The sequence below is a fragment of the Callorhinchus milii genome, unplaced genomic scaffold (assembly GCF_018977255.1).
Source record: "Callorhinchus milii isolate IMCB2004 unplaced genomic scaffold, IMCB_Cmil_1.0 Scaffold1, whole genome shotgun sequence".
Lineage (NCBI taxonomy): Eukaryota > Metazoa > Chordata > Chondrichthyes > Chimaeriformes > Callorhinchidae > Callorhinchus > Callorhinchus milii.
Window position 1 is genome coordinate 116952678 of NW_024704742.1, and position 23321 is coordinate 116975998.

The following is a 23321-nucleotide window of genomic DNA, read 5'->3' on the forward strand; positions in this document are numbered from 1 at the left end:
GGTCAGTAGTTACTTCATGGACCCATCAATATTATGGATTACAAGTAGATACAAAGGGCATATTTGCCTTACACAAGTACAAAGGAGAACAAAAGTAAAGCTTTGCTACATTTCCCTCATGTGGCATGAATTAGCAACTACAGCACATGGAACAGCACTGGACAGAGCCAATGATATTGATCCATCTCTTGATCAACCCCTTTTTCTAATTAATACCAAAAATAATAAACCTTGCAGTTGATATAGCACCCATCACTTCAGGAAGACATCTCTCAAAATACTATAAAGTGGAATTACTATATCCTGTAGGCAAACACGGCAGCCAATTTGTGCAGAGCAATGTCCCACAAACCTCCATGGAGTGAATGAGCAATTGAATCTGGGGGATTGTTGACCGGGATACCAGGAAAACCCCCTGTCTCTTTTCAAATAGTGCCACGAGATCTTTAACATCCCCTGAATAGGCAAACAGAATCTCGCATTTTAGCATCTCAGCGAAGAACATTACCATGCTCCCCCCGCGCTGCACTGCTGTGTCAGCCTAAACTATACAGCATTATGGAATATTTGTAAATTCAAATGGAATTTGGAAGCTGGTTTTCTGAAGTTCTTAAGGAGCAATTGGGATTAAAAATATAAAGCATTTCCACCATCCGATAAAACTGCAGAGCAAGCTCAGTTGGCCAAACAATCTCCTTCTGTTCCCAGGTAACCCAAAAGCACGGCCCCTATCACTTTTCAACTTCTCTCTGAAGTTCTATAGCTCACATTTTGGTTAAGCATGGGTTCATCTTACACAAGCAAATACGATCTTGTCTATCTCAGTTGCTATGCACGCCTTTTTTCAAGGTGTAACTCTATAGTCTACACTCCCTTGGACAACAAAGCTTGTTTATTTACTGGAGTCCAGGCAACTACGATAACACATTACAAATTTAAATACAAAATACCATCTTCCAAATATGTTTCATCACAGTTACATGGGCACTGCTGGTTTATGCTGATGTTAATGGTATACAAATTGTGGAAATTGCACCAGCTTCCTGTAAACCTTCCCGTGCTATAAAAATAGCCAACTTCTGGGTCACCAGATTACTTCTGGTGTCACTTCCTACAGGCTGCACATGCACAGCATGCAGGAAGTGGTATTTGCATTAACCTGTTAATCTGGACATTGACCATTTTTTAGTGTGCAGGAAGCCAGCTGGTCTCCACAGGGCACCAGTCTTAAATATGAAGCAACATCATAAGGGCTTCTCGGCCTTTTGTCTAAGATCAAGTGTAGCATCTGTTCTTATCAGTTATTCCTTGGGCAGTGAACCTGCAGAAAAATCTTTTGAAGTTTGCATATATATTACAAGGCCATGACTGAACTTCCCCATAATGCATTATGCGAAGCGCTTTGAGACGTCTCGAAGACGTGATAAGGTGCCATATCAAATGCAAGGATTATGGTTATTATTATCATTGTGAAAGGATGAGCTCCTGTCAGGAACCTGTGCCTTCAGCTCTCTGGTGACTGGGATCAGTATTGTAGTACTCACATCTGAAAAGTTTGATCCACCCTCAGGAGAGGAGATACTGGTATATGGAACTAGCTTGAGCACTTGATCACAAGGCTGAGGCCAGACTTGCCAGGGCTGGAGAGGTGATCTGGTCACTTGATCCAGTTTCGGGTGAAGATAAGTGCCAGATTTGCATCGTCCTGTGACGATTTGCGACGTGTGTGTGTGTGTAAAAACGTTATAAAGGGGCACCATAGAATAAGGTTCCACGTTGAATATTCCTTTCACTCTCATGTAATAATTTTAACATTAGCATTAAAATAACTATCAATATTAACAACAATAACAAAATTACATTTGTAAAGCGCCTTTGATGTCGTGAGGACGTCCCAAGGCGCTGAACAGTCAGGGATCAGGACCGAGCGTGGGGGGCAGGGTTGGATGAGTGAGAGCAGAGGAGGTAGGAGGGCAGCTGAAGGCACGGTCAAAAAGGATGGTCTTGAGTCGTAATATAATATATATCCAATAAATATTAATTAATAAGATTACATTTCCAATACCATTATTAACATTGTTAACATTTATCTTAAAGTATGAGATTGGAAATGAACCCTAGCACACTGAGCTGGTAAAATCACGCACAAATCTTTTCTTTTTACAGATAAGATCAGAAAAGAAATCAACGGAGCAGAAACATCACAGAGATGTATAGTTTCCTGAAGTTTACAGAATTCATAGCCTCAGTCAGATGTTCATCAGATTCAGAAAAAGATTGAAGAAATGCTGTGAGTGCCGCAGTCAAGATACCAGAGATCCTCATACCCAACCCTGAAGGTGAACTGAATGCAACAATTCACGCGCATTAATTACTCTAGCTGTTTAACTGTAGGGAATGACGGCACTTTGCATCTGATGAAAGCTTAGGAACAGAGTTTAAAATTTCTGCAGTTTTTCGATAAATGCCTCCCATAGGCATTCATGAATTTTCACTAGTATTGTTACTATATCGAAAGTAGGAAATCCTGAAAAAAAAGAGAATGTACATTTTAAAATAGGGCTCCATTCAATGTCTTATAACAATAACCTAAATGTGAGAGTAAACTACTGAAGTGGGTTTTGAAAGACTGAGAATTGATGGTTAGAACAAGCCATGAAGAGGTTGTGGGTGATGCGCAAATTTCATTACACATCACCCACATAGGCTATGCTGGTTTATACTCAAGCTAAAGGTATACAAATTGTGGACACCACAGTCAAATCTAGTCATAAGCCAGTATAAGTGCCATAAAATCCCAACCCACCTAATAACTGAGAGACAGCTGCTACATTCATTGAACGTAAGCAGGTAGCTTCTTGTGTGCTTCCTGCAGATTCATCATGGAGTCAAATCCTGAGTCTCATCATGGCAAGATCAAATCTAATGGGAAAGTGCATCATCAAATTTACATTCAACAATTTAGTAATCCCCATTCTCTTCCCTTCAGTAAAGATTTAATAAGACCATCTGGAATAGATAATCAGCATTTTTTTTGTGGTTGCAATTTCAAAATCTCTGAAATTGACATTTCGTACTAGTAACATTTGAAGTGATATTACCAGCGTTTGAAATGCCATCCGCTCCAGTCTGCTTGGCTGGGATTTAAAATTCTTTCAAGCCCCTTGAATAAAAATGTCACACCGTGCTGCAGCTACTTGTCAGAGGAAGCTTTTATAACTGATTAATTAATAGCGTGTATACATGCTGTCTTGCTTCAGATCTTTCTCCCTCCAGCTCCAAGTTCGATCAAATTGGTGGTGCAGTGCTTTTAAACACATAAGGACAGAATGTTTTTTCACACTTCCAGATGTGGATTATGCAGCTAAAATAAAAAAAGTTATATTTGTTATCACTACTGGTGTGTGAGCCATAAATAGTGGAAAGCACACCACAAAAAACTCTTATATACTATTTAGTTTTGTTTTCATATCTATGAATCAAACAAAACAACAACAAATTGCATTTATATGTAATGTCTTGGCTCCTACCATAAAGTCCTACTTCTGGACTTTGAACTCATAGTTGATATTCTAGTGCTGTGCGAATGCATTGTTGGAGGTCTTTTGGATGAGACGGTAAACTGAGGTCCAGTCCGCTTGTTCAGGTGGACGTTAAATATCCCATGGCACTATTGGAAAAAAGGAAATTTCTCCCTTTGTCTTGGCCAAAGATTCCTCAATAAAATTGGTGATTCACTGCTTTGATATTTTTGGGACATTGCTGTGTGCAAATTGTCTGCTATGTTTGTTTACTAAGTACAGTTACTACACTTTACAGTGAATCCTGTGAAGCATTTTGAGATGTCTCTGTGTCCTTTACGGCCTTGCCCCTTCCTACTTATGTGACCTACTAACCCCACATCAACCTGTCTGCTTCTTCCGCTCAGCAGTCTTAAACCTGCTCCATGTCCCCCACCTGGCCCACCCCACAATCGGCGGACGGGCCTTCAGCCTCTCTGCCCCCAACCTTTGGAACTCCATCCCACATTCCCTTGGTCTTGCTCCCTCCCTTGTCTCCTTCAGGGCACGCTTCAAGACCCTCCTCTTTGATCGTGCCTTCGGCCACTCTCTTACTCTCCTTCCCCCCCACTCAGGTCCAAACCCCTGACTGTCCAGCGGCTTGGGAGGTCCTCCTGACGTGAGAGGCGCTATACAAATGTGATTTTGTAATATATTCTGTATCCTGACATGAAAGGTGCAATACCATATGGAAGGATTTTTTTCATATATTGGCACAGCAATCCATGATAATGTTGATAACTGACCAGGCAATCTAGAGTTGTGGCAACTCACAAAAACAAAGCTCTAACGCGTGGAGCTAGATGTACAAGAACTAAATATACCTTTATATGGAGTTATATTTTAAACCTCTTGTTTAAAATTTATTGAATTTGTAAGATTTGCAAAATAAATTCTAATGTAAACCAGAATATTTATGCTCTGTTAAGACTTCTTATTTGTATCTTTTCACCAGTAAAAAATTTATTCAATACATGTTGTCCAGATTTGTGCCAAAACTATGTTGAGTGTGAGTTATTTGTAAATATGCACAATGTAGATATTCTTAATAGTGGAAGAGTTGTTTTTCTATAGTGTAATAAATCATTAAAAAAACAAAGTGGACTCTTTTGTAATAATAATTTTTAATTAAGTTAAATATTTGTAATACAAAAGTTTAAAAATGTATTATATGTACATAACACACATGGTTTATACAAAATTAATTTAGAATTGCAACTTCATACCAAACTACTTTTATCTTTTGTAAAAATAAAAAGTCAATGTCAGTTTGATACGGTTTTAAAATTGCACAAACCAAAAATTGGAACTTCAAACCACAAAAAAAATTGGAAAATAATGTAAAATAAGGAAATGCATTAAAAAAAAGATCAGGTTGGCCAGCATTTAAAAGAAAAAGGTAGCTTAACATTTTGGGTTTGAACCTTCATGAGAACACAATCAGATTGACTTGCTCTGCATTTCCACCATTTCCTGCTTTCATTTCAGAGATGCAGCATTCAATGTTATTATTAAGTTGCACGAAAGCAATGTAAACAAGCAGATCTTTATGAAACTGCATATTACAAATTTTTGGTGACCATCTAAGACATGATTTAGCGTGGAGTCAGTAGTTCTGTGCCACACAGCAGGATGTTTAAAATAGACATCAGAATAACACTGGATTCAAATAGTTGCACTAGATTTTACACCATAGGTCAAGGGATAGAAAAATACATAAGATTGTGCATAGCTTCATATTTAACACCATCTTTTTAAAAAAATCATACGGGATGAAAATTCAACTCAAAGAATCAAAATGAACAACATTCTCAAAATAATCCTGAAAAATGACAAAAAAAGGTGCAAGTGATTAGGTTTCTGAAGCAACATTTGTATTCCTTCCTGCATCACACAGTACATCTCCCAATACCCGCTCTCCGATTTTTGCTTGTGTTGTTCTTGAATGAATTACAAGGAGTTTTCTACATGGAAGTGTTTGAGGTACAACTCATTAACAGAATCAAGATTGAAAATCTTTTGCACCTGTGTAAACTGGAGGCAGAATCTCATATTCCTCCAATATGTGGCACACAATTCTTTTGTGATTTGGGAGAGTCAGTGATTAGGAGATGGAATGTGAAAGTTTTGACCTGTTTTCAAGATAACCCAATTATTCAGCATTACATTTCTGTTACTAAAGGCTGAATTCTATACAAGGCCTTCAAACTATTTAATAATATTTAAGTCAAGTACAAGAGGGTAATTATCTGGATATTTGAGATTGCTTCTTAAGTCACTGGGTGGTAACTCTATAGTACAGGAGAAGACTCATGAAGGTACAAACAATATGGGACAAGTACCTTAACAATGACTGAGTGTATTGTAACATCTTCTTTCACTGGGCAGGAGTGAGGAAAGGTGGGGGAAAAACACATAACCTGAAGTACTCATAGGTCATTACATTTCTGCATAAACTACACAATAATTTTTAAACTTATGTATTTGATGATTGTTCTGATCCAATTCCAATTTCATTGTAGCCTGACAAAGGATTTAGAAAAATGGCACAACATTATTGAAGCTAGTTTGCATTTAACAAATAGCCGATGGGGTAAACAGAATATATACTGAGGAAGTTTTAAGCATAAGGCCACTTACGTGTATAACTTATATGACCCACTGCTAGGCCATCAATTATAGGATGACTGGGAAAAATGACAATTTCCTGCAAGATTTTTTTGTATCACAATCTAAGAATATTATTCCCTCACAAAGTTTTAGTGTAAGATCATTGCGGACACATCAGGAACTTTGAAATTGTTGCTCATTTACACTATTGATCGTACAGAAAACTTGCTCAATTACTGTGGGATCTGATACATGCATTACACCTTCACTTAGATTTTCATGAGATCCAAACTTTGTTGTTGGAGGGGAGGTGCAGCACTTAGTCAGAATGATGGTTTACCATTTCAACAGAGGAGTTGCAGGATCCACTTTCCCCATCGTTTGCTTATAAAATATTTCCATCAATCCCCAAATGATCTGGAAATCCCTTGTAAATTTGCTATTCCTGAGTTGTGCAATTCACATTAATTTAATCGTAGCATTTCGTAATTTAACATACAGTTCCTTAGTCGTCGTAATATGGTAGAACCATGCATTGCACAGTTCTTTAATTTATATCCTCCATGTGTTTCATTCCGAGCTTCCAGCTGATTGTTTCAAGCATTCAGTCCACAACTTTTATTGATTGGATACCATAGCTGCTCGTGGAAGATTTTCCACTCTGTATGATCACCTTCCCACCACTACCTGAAGGGGGCTGGATGGATCGAGGATACTTGGCTGCAGTGGCTTGACCAATGGTTTGCTGGAGGAGAAAAAACAAAACAAGTAAACATCACTAAAGACCTTCCTCTTCAACTGCACCTTCGGTTACCCTCCTACCCTCCCGATCACAAACCCCAGCTTAGGTACAAATTCTTGATTGTCCAGCACATTGGGACATCCTCCTGACATTAGAGGCACTATAGAAACGTAAGTTGTTGTTGTTATGAAACAATGAGGTGTTATTAGTTCCAATTGTTTTATCGATTCTTCAAAAAATCCTGGTTGTTTGAAGCTCACCATTTCACATTCCCCCTTCACCCCTATCTGATTGAACTTTAACAAATCATGGGAGTCTTGTTCTCAATTATTCAGGTAATTCCTCTTCGATCGTACCTTCAGTTGCCCCCTCACCTCTCTGCCTTCCTTCACCCCTACCCCACCCCTCCCCCATGCTCAGGTCCTGACCCCTGACTATCCAGCACCTTGGGACGTCCTCCCGACGTGAAAGGTGCTCTATAAATGTAATTTTATTGTTGTTGTAATAATTATTAACCTTTCAACTCAAATCAACTACAAACTGAAAGGAAAGGAGGTTTAATTAACAAGATACAATGGTATCTATGTTTGATGTTTCTTAACAGGTCATTTATCTTTTTTAATACAGAAATATGTTCAAGCTACTGGTTACATAAGTCAGCATTCAAATATACTCGTGGACATATGTTAAGGATCAACAATTTACACCAGCGTTGCTAATATGACTTGGATAACATTACCTCCTTGGGTTATTTTTCCTAAAATCATTAGTTCAACACAGAGCACTTAATCATTTAAGTAACTAATATTAAAAATACTTATTGTAACTGTATTCATGATTACTAGCGCAACATACAAATAGAATGTATGACCATCACTTGTTCTGTTACACACCCTAATTTTCTATTAACCAGAGCATGCAACAAGGTCCAATTATCCCTACTCAAGTTTCAGAAGTTCCTTTACAAGACAGAGAAACAGCTTGAACCAGGAAACTGATGTGCTGCATTGAAGAATGAAGGAAATTTAATACAGAAAAAAATGATAAGTTTATTTTTCTTCCCCTTGACTTGAGCACAAATTAAACTGCTGTCTGAAAGAACAGGCTTCAATTCTCAAATACTCCTAGGACAGGGATAATAATCTCTGCATTTGATACAGCGTCTTATCATGCCATCAATACATCTCAAAGTGCTTCCAAGGATTTTACTGCAAAGTCCACTGACTGTATTTTTGTAGGTGAACGCAGCAGTCAATTTGCACACAGCATTGCTCCACAAACTGCCATGAATAAATGACCCTTTTATTTTCCTGGAGGATGATGGCCAGGACACTGGGAGAAACTCCCTTCTCTTTTTAAATAGTTCTATAAAATATTTTACATCCGCCTGAACAGACAGACAGGATCAGTTTAATGTCTCATCCAAATATCGGTACCTCTGACCATGCCACACCCTCTGCTCATAAATGTCAATGATTTCTCCAACAGGCCTTTTTTCTCAGAACAGGTAAGGCTCATCACCTTATCAGTAATTCGGATAGGAAAGTTTGTTTAGGACAATGGTAACGCAGAAATGTACGGTAAAAACCATTGCAGTCCAGCTAGATGTAAAAAAATTAAAAAAAAAATAATTCTATAATACGGATTCATAGACCTCATTCAAATTCTGTCCAAAGAGCTATCTAATTTGCTCTTAAATTTACTGATACAATCTGCTTCCTGGCAATCTGCTCCACATATTCAGCTATCCTTGCCAGTAATTAAATCTGAACTGTCTGTTCAGCTCTCCCTTTACTGAGAGTGCATACGTCAAGCTGCTGTTCGTCGACCCATATCTGAAGCATTCATTGCCCATTGATGCAATAGCAAGCTTGCGTATTGTGTCAAACCTTGTGGAGTCCTGTAGCTCAGTGGTTAGAGCACTCGCTTTGCAAGCGAGAGACCTGAGTTCAATCCCAGGCAGGTCAGGGCGAAACCCTGGGCAAGTTTCCTTACTCCACACGCCTAATAATAATCCCTCCAAAACCAAAAACAATAATAAATTGGTCATTTTCTATCTACGACTGTTTGTGGGACATTGCTGTGCGCAATTGGCTGCCGCGTTCGCCCACAAATATACAGTTAATTCACTTTACAGTGTGTTCTGTGAAGCGCTTTGGGACGTCCTCCCGACGTGAAAAGCGCTATATCAAATGCAAGTATTATTATTATTATAAACCAAGAGTCACTGAAGCTACTGACTACTACTTGAGCGTTCCTAATGTAAATTAATTGTACCCAATCCCCTAATAGAATTCCACATACATCAAGACTCTCTTGGGCAAACAACAACCTACTTCATGAATCTATATACTTCCAGAATCCCTTTCTGGAGATACTGACGTTCCTCATTTTTTAAACTAGGAAGACCATCAAGACATGGACAATAGGTTGGGCACATAGGGATCAGTTTGGTCCATTAGTCTCAACTCCATTAAGTTCTTAAATTGATAGTACAACGACAGTAACAATTTAAGCACTTCGAGACTCTACCCACATGAAAGTTGCTATATTGAAAAAAAGCTTCCTCTTCACGCTACAACAACTTGTAGCACAAAGAGGAAGGGGTGGAATGCTCAGCTTTTAGATGTATTCTGTCCCAATTGCCTGGAATAGGGATTCCTAATTGTTACAGGATTATAAACCTCAAGCAGACGCAACTCAAGTGTGCTACACCTCAATACCCTTCCATCTTTTAACACTTGTTCCTCAACTTCATCAATGGAGAAGATGAAATTTTCGAAAATCTGGTTCTATTGGTCTTACAGGCAACACTATCATCAAGAGTGAAATAAGTAATGTTTGGTCAGCAATACGATAACTTTATATAGCGCCTTTCATATAGGTTAATGGTGTGCTTCACAGCAGTGGAGTTGAATGCTTAGCTAGGAGGAGGGGTGGAGAGAGTTGACCACAGACAGGCAGGGTCGAAGAAGTAGATTTAAGGTGGGATTTGAAGATGGAGAGAGGGCAAGGAGAAGGGATAGAGGTAGAGAGTTTCAAAGGCTGGGGTTGTAATGACTGAATGTTCGGCCACCAATGGTGATACGGATGGGGCGGTGGACATACAGCAGACTCGTGTTAGCTGATGAACCTTTGAGACTGACTTGTGGAGGCTATTGCTGAGAATCTAAAATACCTTTCCCCAGTCATACATTTTTTTTAAACCCAAGTGACCAGTACCATCAGTAGGTTTACAATTTTGTCAAAACGTAAGTTCCTAAATTATTAATCACCGGAAAAATCTGTTTGTTTCCTGCCCAAATCCATTCAATTACAAAAAGTTCACATTTAATGCATATAATTAATGAGGAGCCCAATCCATTTACACTAGGCCTGTGAGGCTGGCTGTCAATTATTAATGATGTCATTACCTTCCCCTGCTCTGTTACTTTGTACCTCACACAGACAAGCAAAGTAATGTCATTCTCAGATTTACAAGCAGCTTCATTACTCAACTATTGCAACTTTAAATGATTACTCCCAAAAGTAGTCCCAGTATTAAATGGAGCTACCTTAAAGGAGCAAAAGGTAGCATCTAATGAAAAACAGGTGATATTTTAGCTATAGGTATGGCTTTTAATCAGGCACGATGGAGAATCAAGCAAACCAGCCGACTTAGATCAAACTTGCGTGTAGTATTGGAAGGTAACATAAAAAGGTAACACAAACATACACTACAGGGAAAGATCAACCGCCTAATGCAATGCTTGACTATCTGGCATAAATCCATCACTAAAACTTAAGATGACCAGCCCCATTAAACTGAAGGACATATCCAAAACAGAGGGGGAGTCCATTAGCTTAGTGGTTAAAGCACTCACTCGCCTTGCAACCATGGGCAAGTTTCCTTATTCCACATGCCCCTGTTTACCTAGCAGGAAGAAGGATCCCGGTTGTTAGTGAATTGGGGGATCGCTTTCCTGGAGTTAATAATCCCCTAAAAAAAATATTTGGACATTCAGTGCATGACTATTTGTGGGACACTGCTGCACGCATTTGGCTGTCCCATTTACCCCACAAAATCTACAGTCTTTTCACTTTACAGTGTATTCTGTGAAGCTCTTTGAGACAGCTCAAGGACATGAAAGGCGCTATATCAAATGCAAGGATTATTATTATTATGATGTAAAGAGTTAAGACAATAAAAATAAAGCATCTTTTGGGGAAAATACTATAGCCATAAACATAATTTTGGCAGACGCCCATCAGATTGTAACAAATTAAAAAGTGCAGCAAACATGCCAAAAGCCATACTAGCTATCTAATGAGGAACACTGAAAAAAAATTCCTTGAATAGACTAATAGCCTCGTGGGAATGGTAAAACAGTACTGATCTGCATATTACAGTAATATCACAAACCACTAGAATGTGTCAATAAGGCAAACACACCTACAGAAATTAGCAATTATAAAACATTTTGACAGAGACAGAGACTTATTGGTATATTACTTTTGAAACAACAATATTTAAGAAATATGTCAAATTTAGTTACGGACTTCAGATTTAAGGAATTATGAAAACTTTTTAACTTTCATTTGGCTTGGTTCAATCAATGTCAGGACCTTATTATTTTCACTTTTGTGGAGTGAAATTATTAATCATACTTGCAGTTTTTCCTCACAGCTGATGTGAGCACGGTTATACTTAGAAGTTAATTGGTGCCCATATTTATAGGGATTCCACTCATTTTTGATGAACAAATTTATAAGAAAAATGAAACACAATATTAACCGTTAAAAAGTATTGAAAAGCTATATTTCTGCTCAACACAAAAGCAATATTTTTNGCTCAACACAAAATTCTATATGGATTACTAAAAATACAAAGAAACTGCATAGTGGTTCTATTGGAGATTCTCCGAGTGGAACTGAGTAACTGTTTTCAGACCTATTCTTTTTCCCTAAACCTGAAGCAAAAGTGAGCAGCAACTGGAGCCTAAGTATTTGGCAAACCTCAAAAGGTATGTCAGGATAAAAAAAAACATAATATCAAATACAATAATAGAAGTGAGATGGAATTATTATTTGTAGTGCAAACTAGTGCATTGATGGATGAAATGAGGGCATTTTTCACTTTGCAAATTCAAGGATTATTATTACTTTCTTCATTTCACAAATATGGTCCTGCTGATAAGTGGCAAGCAGCATACATTAGAATTCATTACCTCTGTGAATTATTTTATTGAGGGCACATTATGTGTGGTATAAAGCGAGAATAAAATATTCATTCAATACTTTGGTTCCTATCTGCTTTCAGGGGAACTGATTTTAAGGACTGGTTGTTAAATACATAACAAGTCACCTTGATTGGTTAATTACATAACAAAAGACACCTGTAAATCTCTGTGCATGTTTAGACGTGGCACATAAAATATAGGTTTGTACATAGATTATCCATGATCCACAATAGACCCAGTGTCCTGTGATTTCCCCACTTGATGGCAGAAATACGTGACATGTAAAGGATAAATCAGTTGTTTAAAGAATATAGATGTGCCCAGTAAATATAATACAAATGCACCAATGACATGTTCTTTATTATGATCAAGGAATCATCATAATGCTCCTGACTCAGGGTAGCGAGAGAATGCCTGGTACTTGCGCTCCCAGTTGTTGGTTTAACATGAGTGCAACTTCTGGTAGAATTACAAATATATTTTAAAATAACTTACAAGAAATATATTTTCAACTTTATTAAGTTGAACTAAATTCAATAAAGTAAACTCGCATGCGAAATATAGTCTGCCCCAACTGTAACAGAGGAGATCCCTGATGGACCACTGATAACCCGAGTAAATCAATCAATTTCAAATAGACATGGAATAGGTTCTGTGAAGTCTAAGTTGGGAAGCCTGGGAGGCTGGAGCAATAAGTTAATTAATCTTAGATTGAGATTCAGTATTGATCAGAATGTACTCATTACAATGGACTGATAATTGAAAGTGGCCATTTATAACAACTAATAAATCAGTTACTGGCCATTCCTTGTATAAAACACAATATAATCCAATAGAAGGTTAAGACAAATGCTGGAAATACCTAACAAAGACAATTGAGGTTCCAGTGAATTAAAGTTGAGCTGGCAAACTTTCAGTCATCGCTGTAAACTATATTAAAATTAAATGATAAATTAGAGTCATCTAAAATAGTTATCAGCACCACAGTAGATAGAGAAAGCTGCAGTTCAATTCTTACTATCTTGGATCCTTTAATTTTGTTCAGGCAGTCTACCATACATATTGTACTTGTATTGTAGGTTAGTCATTTTTACACTGAGACCTTGCAGGAAATGCTGTAACCAACTATCACAAGTTGGTTAATATTCTTAACATAGAATCCTTTTCTAATACAATACACCCCATTATTAAGTGAGTTTGTTAATAACATAGGTCTCCTGTGGACCTTCCACCACAGATCGACTATCTACCTGAGCATGTGCAAAAGAAGTTGGTGTGTTAAGTCTCAACCACCCCGACAACAATAGTGCCCTCTATGCAGGGTAGCATCTTAGAGTGCTCAACAGTGGCAGACCCCCAAGTGGGGGGGAGGGGGGGAAGGTGACCAGAAGCACGGTGGAAAGAAAGGTTTTCAGGTGGGACTTGAAAAAGGGGAAGGGGCAAGGTGGAGGGATTGAGCGAGTATTCCAGAGTTTCAGGGCTAGTGACTGAAAGTGTAACCTCCAATGGTGGAGAGGAGAGTGCGAAGAACAAATAGGAGGCCAGTGCCAGTCGAACGGAGGTGCAGGGTAGTGGATTGGAGAGTGAGGGGGTCAGGGATGTAGGGAGGTGCCAGAGATTGAAGGGATTTGAACCAAGTGTGAGGATCTTGAAGACGATCGATTGGGTGATGGGGAGCCAGTGGAGCCTGGCCAAAACTTGGTCCAGGTAAGTATGCAGGAGGCAGAATTCTGAATGTGCTGGATTTTTTTGAATAGTGGTGTTGTGGAGACCAGCGAGGAGTGTGTTTGAGTCATCCAGGCTGGAGGTAACAAACGCATGCACGAGGGTTTCGGATGCATTTGAGGTAAGGTATGGTCAGAAGCGGGCAATGTGGTGGAATTCAGTCCTGGTCAGGGACCGGATGTGGGGGAGAAAGAACAGCTGGGGGTTGAACCGGACGCCGAGATTGCGTACTGGTTCATAAGTTTGAGGGAGAGCCCAGGAAGGTTGAGGAGTTTAGATCTGCAGGAGTGAAGACGTTGATGGGAGCCAAAGAGTATGGTTTCCATCATGTCTACATTCAGCTGCAGGAAGTTTGCACTCATCCAGGCCCTGATATCTGCCACACAAGCTGATAGATCATCAGAGGACCTGGAGTCAATGCTGGAGGAGGCAAAGTAGATTTGTGTGTCATCCGCGTATATGTGGAAGTTTACCCCGTTTCTGCGGATGACAACGCCAAGAGGGAGCATATGATGAGGAAAAGGGGGCCAAGGATGGAGCCATGGGGTACCCTGCAGGTGACCGGGCACGGGCGGGAAGAGAAACCATTTGCCGAGAACTTGCAGGAAGCAACACCAGCAGTAACTTGGAAGTGGAATTGTTACCTTTTACTTTTCGCAACCACAAACCCATTATAACATAGCATCTAAATTGTTTAGATCCAATTAGAAGCCGGTTTCTAATTCTTTTATCCTAAACACTGCGTCCTGTATGAGTAGTTTCTATTTATGTCTGAAGTTGTGAGACAGAACGAGCGAGACTGTGTGCTTGTTTATATTTTGCCAGTCACAGGAAGGTGACTCTCAAAGGATCTGGATCTAAACTGCAAAAATTAGAATATGTATGGTATTTTGATATGAATGAACAAAATAATGGTCAAATATACAATTTGATATTGGACAAGGTTTGAAATAAACTGATTAACTTACAACAAACTAGAATTTGATCAAATTTGGCATCAGTAGATGAACACTCCTAAAGTTTTAATACTTCTACCAAGTTACAAAGGACACTTGAAACATATCTGGATTTATAATGGTGGTTAGATTCTTCAATGGGGGGGGGGAATTAAAAACTAATTTAGCCAAAATTAAAATGGAAAGCACAATTTCAGCACATTTCCTACAATCACAAGTAATAATCCTTGCATTTGATATTGCGCTTTATCACGCGGTTGACAAGTGTCAAAATGCTTCACAGGATATACTGTGTAGTGGATTAACTGTATATTTTGTGGGCAAATGTAGTTTTCTGGCACTGTAAATTTGGATGGGAACACATTAGTTTACTAAAACATAATTCCGAAATTATCACTCATTTATCTAATCTTTCTATCCATTGCCTATACTGATGTATTTTATAAAACCTGAAGACGATAGTTAAAAACCGTAGCATTGGCAGAATTAAAAAATAAAAGTATATTTATTTGAAAATATGCTCCACAAATTATTTATTTCGGTCCTATCATAATTCTTGAAAATGTAATCTTCTGTGTCCAAAGTACAGCAGGCTTGTGATTGTCTTCTCAAGCCATTTCCTGCTGATGTAACAGGCTAGCATGATTGTTACTAGTGGATTTTTCCAGTTTTATTTTTCATTTTAAAAAAGAAGATATACGAAACACCTGTAAAAACAAAAGAAGAATAGTAGAAAGTAACCTAAAACTTAATGAATACAGTGCTTGTAAATGAATGGAACTTTGTTAGATTCTTAACCTCCTCTTTTGAAATGGAAGTCCAAATGAATCCTGAAACTTAAATCTGTCACTGTTGGGTCCTATAGAAATGTAATACTTTACATGTTACCAGTTGTCAGTGGGTGTTCTTGGGGTGGGGGGTGGGGAAGAAAGAGAAAGAGAGAAAGTGGGATCTCCTCGGAGTTGATTTGACTCCAAGCGGCATGCCTGGCAATACTGAAAGTTGAATAAAGTCAAGAGTCCTCCGCAGTTGTCTCGTATCTGGTTCCTGAGCCAGTCGGGTCCACAGTACTCTAGGGCACTACTGATGACAGACCAGCCAACCTGGCTCATTGGCAGGAATTCTTCCCACTCAGCTTCCATTAAGCCAAAGCCCCAACAGGTAAGGTGTTCTTAGCCCGACAAGCACAGGAAGCTTTCCAAACAATGCTTTCAATGACAAGTTATGCAGCTCTAGCTGGTTATACTATCAGCAATACTCCCAACACACACTGGGGTCCCCATGTCTTGGTGCCATCCAACCTACATCTGATATTCTCCAGAATTTTGTAAGCACGTTGCACCCCTCCAGGGAGAGAGTGCGTATTCCAGTCCAGGGATGGGAATTGCCATGTGTAGGTGGCAAGCATGGCACTATCACTCCAGTTTTTGCATGTGTAAGACAGACACCCAGCTAACTAAAAAAAAGTTAGGTGGTGTAAGGACAGTGCAAACCCCTATTGCTCTACTTAGGGTTTAAAAATGTATGTTTGAAGTGACATCCTGAACAACAGGATACAGATTACAAATCAGTATTCACTTCAATGACCAGAGCTCAAATCCAGCCCAGACCAGTGACATAATAATAAACCTTGCATTTGATATAGCGCTTTTTACGTCTTCTAGACGTCCCAAAGCGCTTCACAGAATATACTGTAAAGTGAATTGACTGTATATTTGTGGGCGAATGCGGCAGCCAATTGCGCACAGCAATGTCCCACAAACAGTCATGGATTGAAAATGACCAATTTATTATTGTTTTTTTTTGGAGGGATTATTATTAGGCTCTGTGTGGAGTAAGGAAACTTGCCCAAGGTTTCGCCCTGACCTGCCTGGAATTGAACCCAGGTCTCTCACTTGCAAAGCGAGTGCTCTAACCACTGAGCTACAGGACTTCACCTAGGACATGGCAAGTCTCTATTCTCTCCATCAGCTGCAGAGATCTGATGTGAATGCACTCTGGGCAGGCTGAATATAGTTCGTAATGGGCACAAGTCTGTAGAGCAAACATGAACCAGCAATCCCATGGTGAAAGAAGCTTGACTGATGTGCAAAATAAAACGTTAACGCTCATGCAAAAGGGGCTGCTCCTCTGAGGATAACAACAACAAAACGACATTTGTATCCTGCCTTTTACGTCGGGAGGACGTCCCAAGGTGCCGGACAGTCAGAGTTTCGGACCCGAGCTGGTCCAATAAGGATTAAAACGAAATCGCTGGTGCAGAGCCAAGGGAACTTTTGGACTACATCTGCTTTTGTTACGCTTGGGAGAAAGTATCTGCTGTTGACAAAAAAAGCACATTTTTTTTTACAGCTTTTTTTTAAAAAAATGAACGTTAAATACACAGCTTAATCGTGTCCTAAAGTGCTTCATTATACGTTAATTTATTGGACCGTTGGGGTTTGGGTCTTGATCTGGTGTGCAATGGGTCTAAAATGTCCAACTTCCAGGTCATCACAATGCCATTTTCTGTGTGCCGTGCATGAGTAGTGCACAAGAGATGATGGTCATGCACAGGATGTGATTGTTGGCAGTGACCCGATGCTCCAGAAGTCAACCATTTTGGCATCCCTGCACCAGCTGGCATTTCATTTCTCTGTGCACACACACAGTGAACACGCAGAAACTGATTAATGATCACGCAGCACTATAGTGCGAATTTGGATTTTTTGGACCAGTGTTATAATGGAACCCCACTTTACATGCATAATATATTGCTCTCCACTGTTTGGAGTTTTTCCAACAAAGGCTTATCAGAGATCAATTTCATTCTTGCCATAGATTGTATTTACACATTGTTTCACATTACAGGATAATGTGAAACAATGGGTAAAGGCATTGAACAACAATCTAGGACACTAATGGTGTCGCAAGAGGAGTACAATGAGAAACAATCTGTAAAACAATGTACATCTCATGTATTTAATGCAATTTACTTGATAACAAATACATTTACAATTTACTTTATTAGTTGATATGAAAATAATTAAATTAAGCAGTGCTGAAATGTGGGCCATGGCACCACTCTGACTGTATCTATTAAAGTGAGCATCTAAAACTGAAGAGATAGTTGAAATAACTGCAGGAGTTTCACAGTATTTTAACCAGATGAACAGCTCTACATCTTCACCCAACATTCCCTCTTACCTGTGAAATTGGATGGTGTCTTTCCACACAAACTGAAGTCATTGGTGGTGCAACTCCCTGATTTCCACATTTAACTCCTTTCAATGCCAGGTCCGATCGCCCAGTGATGCGTGCCATTATAGTTTTCCCTGCCTTTTGTTGTGCTGAACTCAGAACCTTACCGGGAGGCTAAAAATAATGAAGAGAAATAAAGTAAACTTGCTCATCAAATCTATTCAGAATACAAACATGCAAGTAGAAGACAAAATTAATTTGGGTTATAATAAAGTTATAGCTTTGCTTTCCTGAGAATACCACCACACTATTTGACACCGTTTATATAAGGGTTGTGAACCGGAGATACTTACAAAATGCACGTCCACAAAGATAGAAAGTTCCCTGTATGCTCCTGTGGGTATTGTGCCCACTACAGAAGATGGGTATTGTAGCTGCTGCAGTTACACTACAGCTTATTCAAAGAACCAACTCAAGTCCACTTCTCGTCTAGTCAGGTCAAATGGGCAATGAGTCTATTGTATCAGATTGGCGTAGCTGCAAGGTAGAACTCCCTCAGTTCTGTTCGAAATGATGTTATTAAAAAATAAACCCTAATGCACCAATGTGAGATTTCTTTTCTCCCCTGCACTATTTAATTCTCGTGTTCTCCACCTCTCCAGCTGTTTTTGTGGTGTATCCAAGCAAGGCTGCTAACACAATATGGATAGGTTTCTGCTGTGGAAACAGAATTTAGATTATCCAAAACCACTTACAGCCAAAAAGGGAGAAGAGACTTGCATCTCATCTGAGATTTAAAGCAATGTCTTCCAGAGATAAAAAAAACATTCAAAACTATAGCAACTCCTCTGCCCAGCTACCAAAAGCTACCACTTTGAATAGGGTTTTACTTTATTAGTTTGCCCTTTGACAGAATCTTCATCCTTTTTTAAAAAAACTACACATCACTCTCAACTACATGCCAGTGGGAGTTACGTGTAGTTTGTTTAAAAAAAAGGTTTTCACACTCGTTTGCAGGATACGTTCAACTAGAATGACACAATTGGCTCAATTAGCAATCCCCCGAAAACATTCCCTTCATTTTGAAAAATAAAATTATAAAAAAAAGTGGAAGAGATGGAGAAGGAGTACGCACTTTTGTGAGTTTTTTTTCAATTTAATTATCTGCTTTGGTGTGGAGAGCCTTTGTTGGGGGGAAATAAAATACTTCAATGATCACTTACAGCCTGTTAGCACCTGATCCAAGTGGCCTATATTCAACAATAACAACAACAAAATTATATTTGTATAGCGCTTTTCACATCGGGAAGACGTCCTAAGGCACTGGACAGACAGGGTTTCGGACCCGAGCTGGGGTCGGGGAGAGTGCAGGGCGGGGGTGGGAGGGGAAGCATGGAGATCGAAAGCATGGTCGAAGAGGAGGGTCTTGAGATGGGTCTTGAAGGAGGCAAGAGGGGGCGAGGTAGAGGGACTGCGGGATCGAGTTCTATAGGGTGGGGGCAGAATGGCAGAAGGCCTGCCCAGCAATAATAATAATAATCCTTGCATTTGATATAGCGCTTTTCACGTCGGGAGGACGTCCCAAAGCGCTTCACAGAACACACTGTAAAGTGAATTGACTATATATTTGTGGGCGAACACGGCAGCCAATTGCGCACAGCAATGTCCCACAGACAGCCGTAGATTGAAAAAGACCAATTTTTATTATTGTTTTTGGTTTGGGAGGGATTATTATTAGGCGTGTGGAGTAAGGAAACTTGCCCAAGGTTTCGCCCTGACCTGCCTGGAATTGAACTCAGGTTTCTTGCTTGCAAAGCGAGTGCTCTAACCACTGAGCTACAGGACTCCACAATAGTGGGGCAAGTGAGGCGGGGGACATTAAGCAGGCCGGAACCCGCTGAGTGGAGGGAGTGAGCAGGATGGTAGGGGGTTAGGAGGTCGCAGGGGTAGTGGGGAACAAGACCATGGAGGATCAGGATCTTGAACTGCATCCTCTATGTGATGGGAAACCAGTGGAGTCGGGCGAAGGTGGGGTGATAGGGTCATGGAGCCTGGTGCGGGAGAGGACATGGGCTGCAGAATTCTGGATGATTTGCAGCCTGTGGAGGGAGGAGTTGGGGAGGCCGACAAGCAATGAGTTTGCATAATCATTCGATGTAATGAAAGCATGTATGAGGGTTTCGGTGGCCTGCGGTATGAGACAGTAGCGGAGTCGGGCGATGTTGTGGAGGTGGGGAAGGCCGAACGGGTCATGGTGCAGATGTGGGGTAGAAAGGTTAGTTGAGGGTCAAACAAAATGCCAAGGTTTCGGACTGGCTTAGCAAGGTGGCGTGTGCATCCATGGATGGTGATGCTATCAGTGCCTGAAGTGAGGAGGCGCTGACGAGAGCCAATCAGTAGAGCCTTGGTTTTGTTAATGTTCAACTGAAAAAAATTAGCTCTCATCCAGGATCTTGGAGAGGAAAGGGAGGTTGGAGATGGTGCAGTAGTTTTGGAGTAGAGATGGGTCCAGCGAGGTTTTTTTTTAAAGGATAGGAGTAATGATGGCAGTTTTTAATGGTGTAGTAACAGTACCAGTGGACAGGGAGACTTTTATGATGTCTGTGGGTAGAGGGGCAAGGAGGTGGAGCTGGGAGGCAAGGAGAGGGGTAGGGATGGGGTCGAGGGAACAGGCAGTGGGTTTCATGTGGGTTATGGTGGTGATGAGCAAGAAGAGGGAGACAGGTTTGGTGTGGAATTCACATTTAAACATAGGGAACCACATAAGAGATATGTAGAATTTGACCTTACTCTTCCCCACCATCCAACCTAACTTGTTTCTCAAGATCAAACTGCTTCTTAATTTGAGTGTCAAATGTTTCAAATACCAAATAGGGTACTAAAATACTGAACCAATTTAAAGACATATGGTAACAGATTATAATTTTTCAGAAAATGTATCATCATTTAGAAAATGTAACATTCAAAAGTACACATAGATGGTTTTGAATTACCAATTTCTGGGTGGGACAAAAACCCATTGCTGGAGATGGAGATGTCACTGTAATGGTGGTCAATGGTGTACCTGCTGCTGTTGCCCTGGATGGGGGAGCATTTGCACCACCAAAATGCAAAGTAACCTGGAAATTAATGCAAGACATGTGAACTTGACAAAACTTGTTTCAGAAGCAAATGCAAGTAGCACTTTCATTTTAAAAGCACCGACATTGGTGAATGCAATTTAGCGTTCAGCTACTAGAATAACCTCACAAACTTTACAACATAAATGTAATTTCTGTATATTATCAATGTAGGCACTGAGAACAAAGATACCAATATTTTGCTGCTTTGTCATAATATATTGTTCAACACTTGACTTTGTGTGAAGGGAAATAAGTATAAGCACTTTACTGAGACTGAACTCAATTTTATATATAAAACAGTTACAGCCTGAGGTTGATGTTAGGATTTACCATACAATGATTATTGTTAGAAGTAAGTATTAGTTACATATAGCTTATTCTGCACTACTGTTAAGAAGGTTCCAAAGGTCAAGATGCTCATTAAATAGTTATCCTTTAATGTTTAAAAGATAAGATTAAATAAATCGCTTGAAAACCCTATTCAATGCAGTAAAACCTCAATTTAATGTATAACAATTTATCAGCAGTGGGACCTACAGTTTTTATCAGTGTGATGTCAAACAGCAATAACAATGGAATTATTTGACATCAATAGGCCGTCACAAGACGATCCTATTGATTACAGTACTTTGTGAAGGAAACCTGGGCATACACCTTCATTTCAAGGATCCTTAAGTCAATTTTTTTCTACCTGAATGTAAATACGACTGCTGTGTACTAAGTAGTTTGAAAATTCCTAGGAATTTTTATTTAAAAAAATCACAATCTGGAAAAATATCAGTAATTTTCAGATCGTGTTTTACTTTCAATGGAAAATTGGATGTAGGGGTCAGGAAGAGATCATTTTCCAGAAGAAAATCAGTGAGGTGAAGATTTACAAGTTGGGAATTCCAGCCCTTTCAACAGGTCTTCAAAGCACTTCATTGAAAAAAANTGTTGCAAGTGCGACCTTTGGTGGCAGAATGATGCAACTACACATTGAATATGAGGCAGTATATTTCAAAGTGCAGATTTAAACGTGAATACATAATTAACATTTTTCAACGTGAAGTTGAAAGTAACAAGTTAAAAGTTGAAGTTGAAAGTACTGGAAGTAACAAGAATCAATATGACGTCATTGCTGCCAACAATTAAATTATTCAACATCAGTCACAGTAAGTTATCAGTTTTATTATATTTGGGGAACAAGCTAGAGTACCATGTCAATAAAACAACTGTATGGTTTACTAGTTTCATAAGACATTATGATCATCCATTCCAGTCAACCTTTCCTTTTCCCTGGAAATTTGCTCATGTACCCATGTAACATGAAATTACCCCATTTTCCCTTACAATTTACCTTATAAATGGATGGAATAACATTTTTTTTTAGAATGAATTCTTGAAAAAAGGTTTTCAAACAACCTAACAAATCATTATCTCCTCTCGTTTTTTACTGCTTCATTAATTTTTCTTCAGCTATTGACATTTTTGGCTTCACCATAGGATCTGATATTGCAATTTGGTGGTCCAATGATTTGCACCATTATTGTGCTCAATAATGTAACTGAAGGTTTTCAGCTATTCCGCCCTTGCTTTCTGGAATTCCTGAATCCGTCTGTCTGGCCCCCCCCACTTTTAAAGTCCACCTCTTTAACCACACCCTCATCTTTCCCCATTTCACCCCTCCGCTTAGTTGCAGCCTTTTGAAATGCCCCCAAATGCGAATGACAATATATATAAAAATAAACTGTAATGGATTATGAAGTTAAACGTGGCACATACCATTTGGTCACATGCATCTACATTTCCAGGAACAGGATAAACTGAAGTTGCAGGTTGCTTGGATGCTAAAAAGGCAGTCAAAGCACTGGGGTCTAGATCATCTTTTCGAGTTACAGGCTGTGTTCTGTTTTCTGCATTTTAATAAAAACATATTAGATACGCATGGGTGAAACCTTTGTTCAACTTTATTTTTCCAAAATGTGTAGGATTTATATAAGAGGCTTGTTTTAAAACTCACTCTCAATGAAAATCTTGTATAATGCTGGGAAGTCATTTATTGGGAGTTTTGTTTATGAATTGTACACTATTGCCTTCGTTTAAGCACTTAGGAAGCATTTTAAAGAAAACAAATCACGAAAAATTTAAATCCTAACAATTCAAGCAATGAATGAATTCAAGCAATAAAGTTTGTCCCTTTAATCCATAGAATACACCACCTCAAC

The 23321-nt window shown here is 39.3% G+C and overlaps 2 protein-coding genes and 1 pseudogene across 2 annotated transcripts in view; 2 read left to right on the forward strand and 1 right to left on the reverse strand.

Annotated features, from left to right (window-relative positions):
- Positions 1 to 3469, forward strand: part of LOC103186395 (ankyrin repeat and death domain-containing protein 1A) — a 33679-nt gene extending 30210 nt beyond the window's left edge. The window contains exon 14 of the mRNA XM_007905392.2: positions 2167 to 3469. Coding sequence (XP_007903583.1) covers positions 2167 to 2225 — 59 coding nt within the window. The 3' untranslated portion in view covers positions 2226 to 3469. The remainder of the gene's footprint in view (positions 1 to 2166) is intronic.
- On the forward strand, positions 1250 to 1378 carry LOC121850764 (annotated as a pseudogene).
- A 1909-nt stretch (positions 3470 to 5378) lies between the features above and the next one.
- Positions 5379 to 23321, reverse strand: part of poc5 (POC5 centriolar protein homolog (Chlamydomonas)) — a 39824-nt gene continuing 21881 nt past the window's right edge. The window contains 4 exon segments of the mRNA XM_007905364.2: positions 5379 to 6915; positions 17999 to 18166; positions 20986 to 21111; positions 22879 to 23009. Coding sequence (XP_007903555.2) covers positions 6775 to 6915; positions 17999 to 18166; positions 20986 to 21111; positions 22879 to 23009 — 566 coding nt within the window. The 3' untranslated portion in view covers positions 5379 to 6774.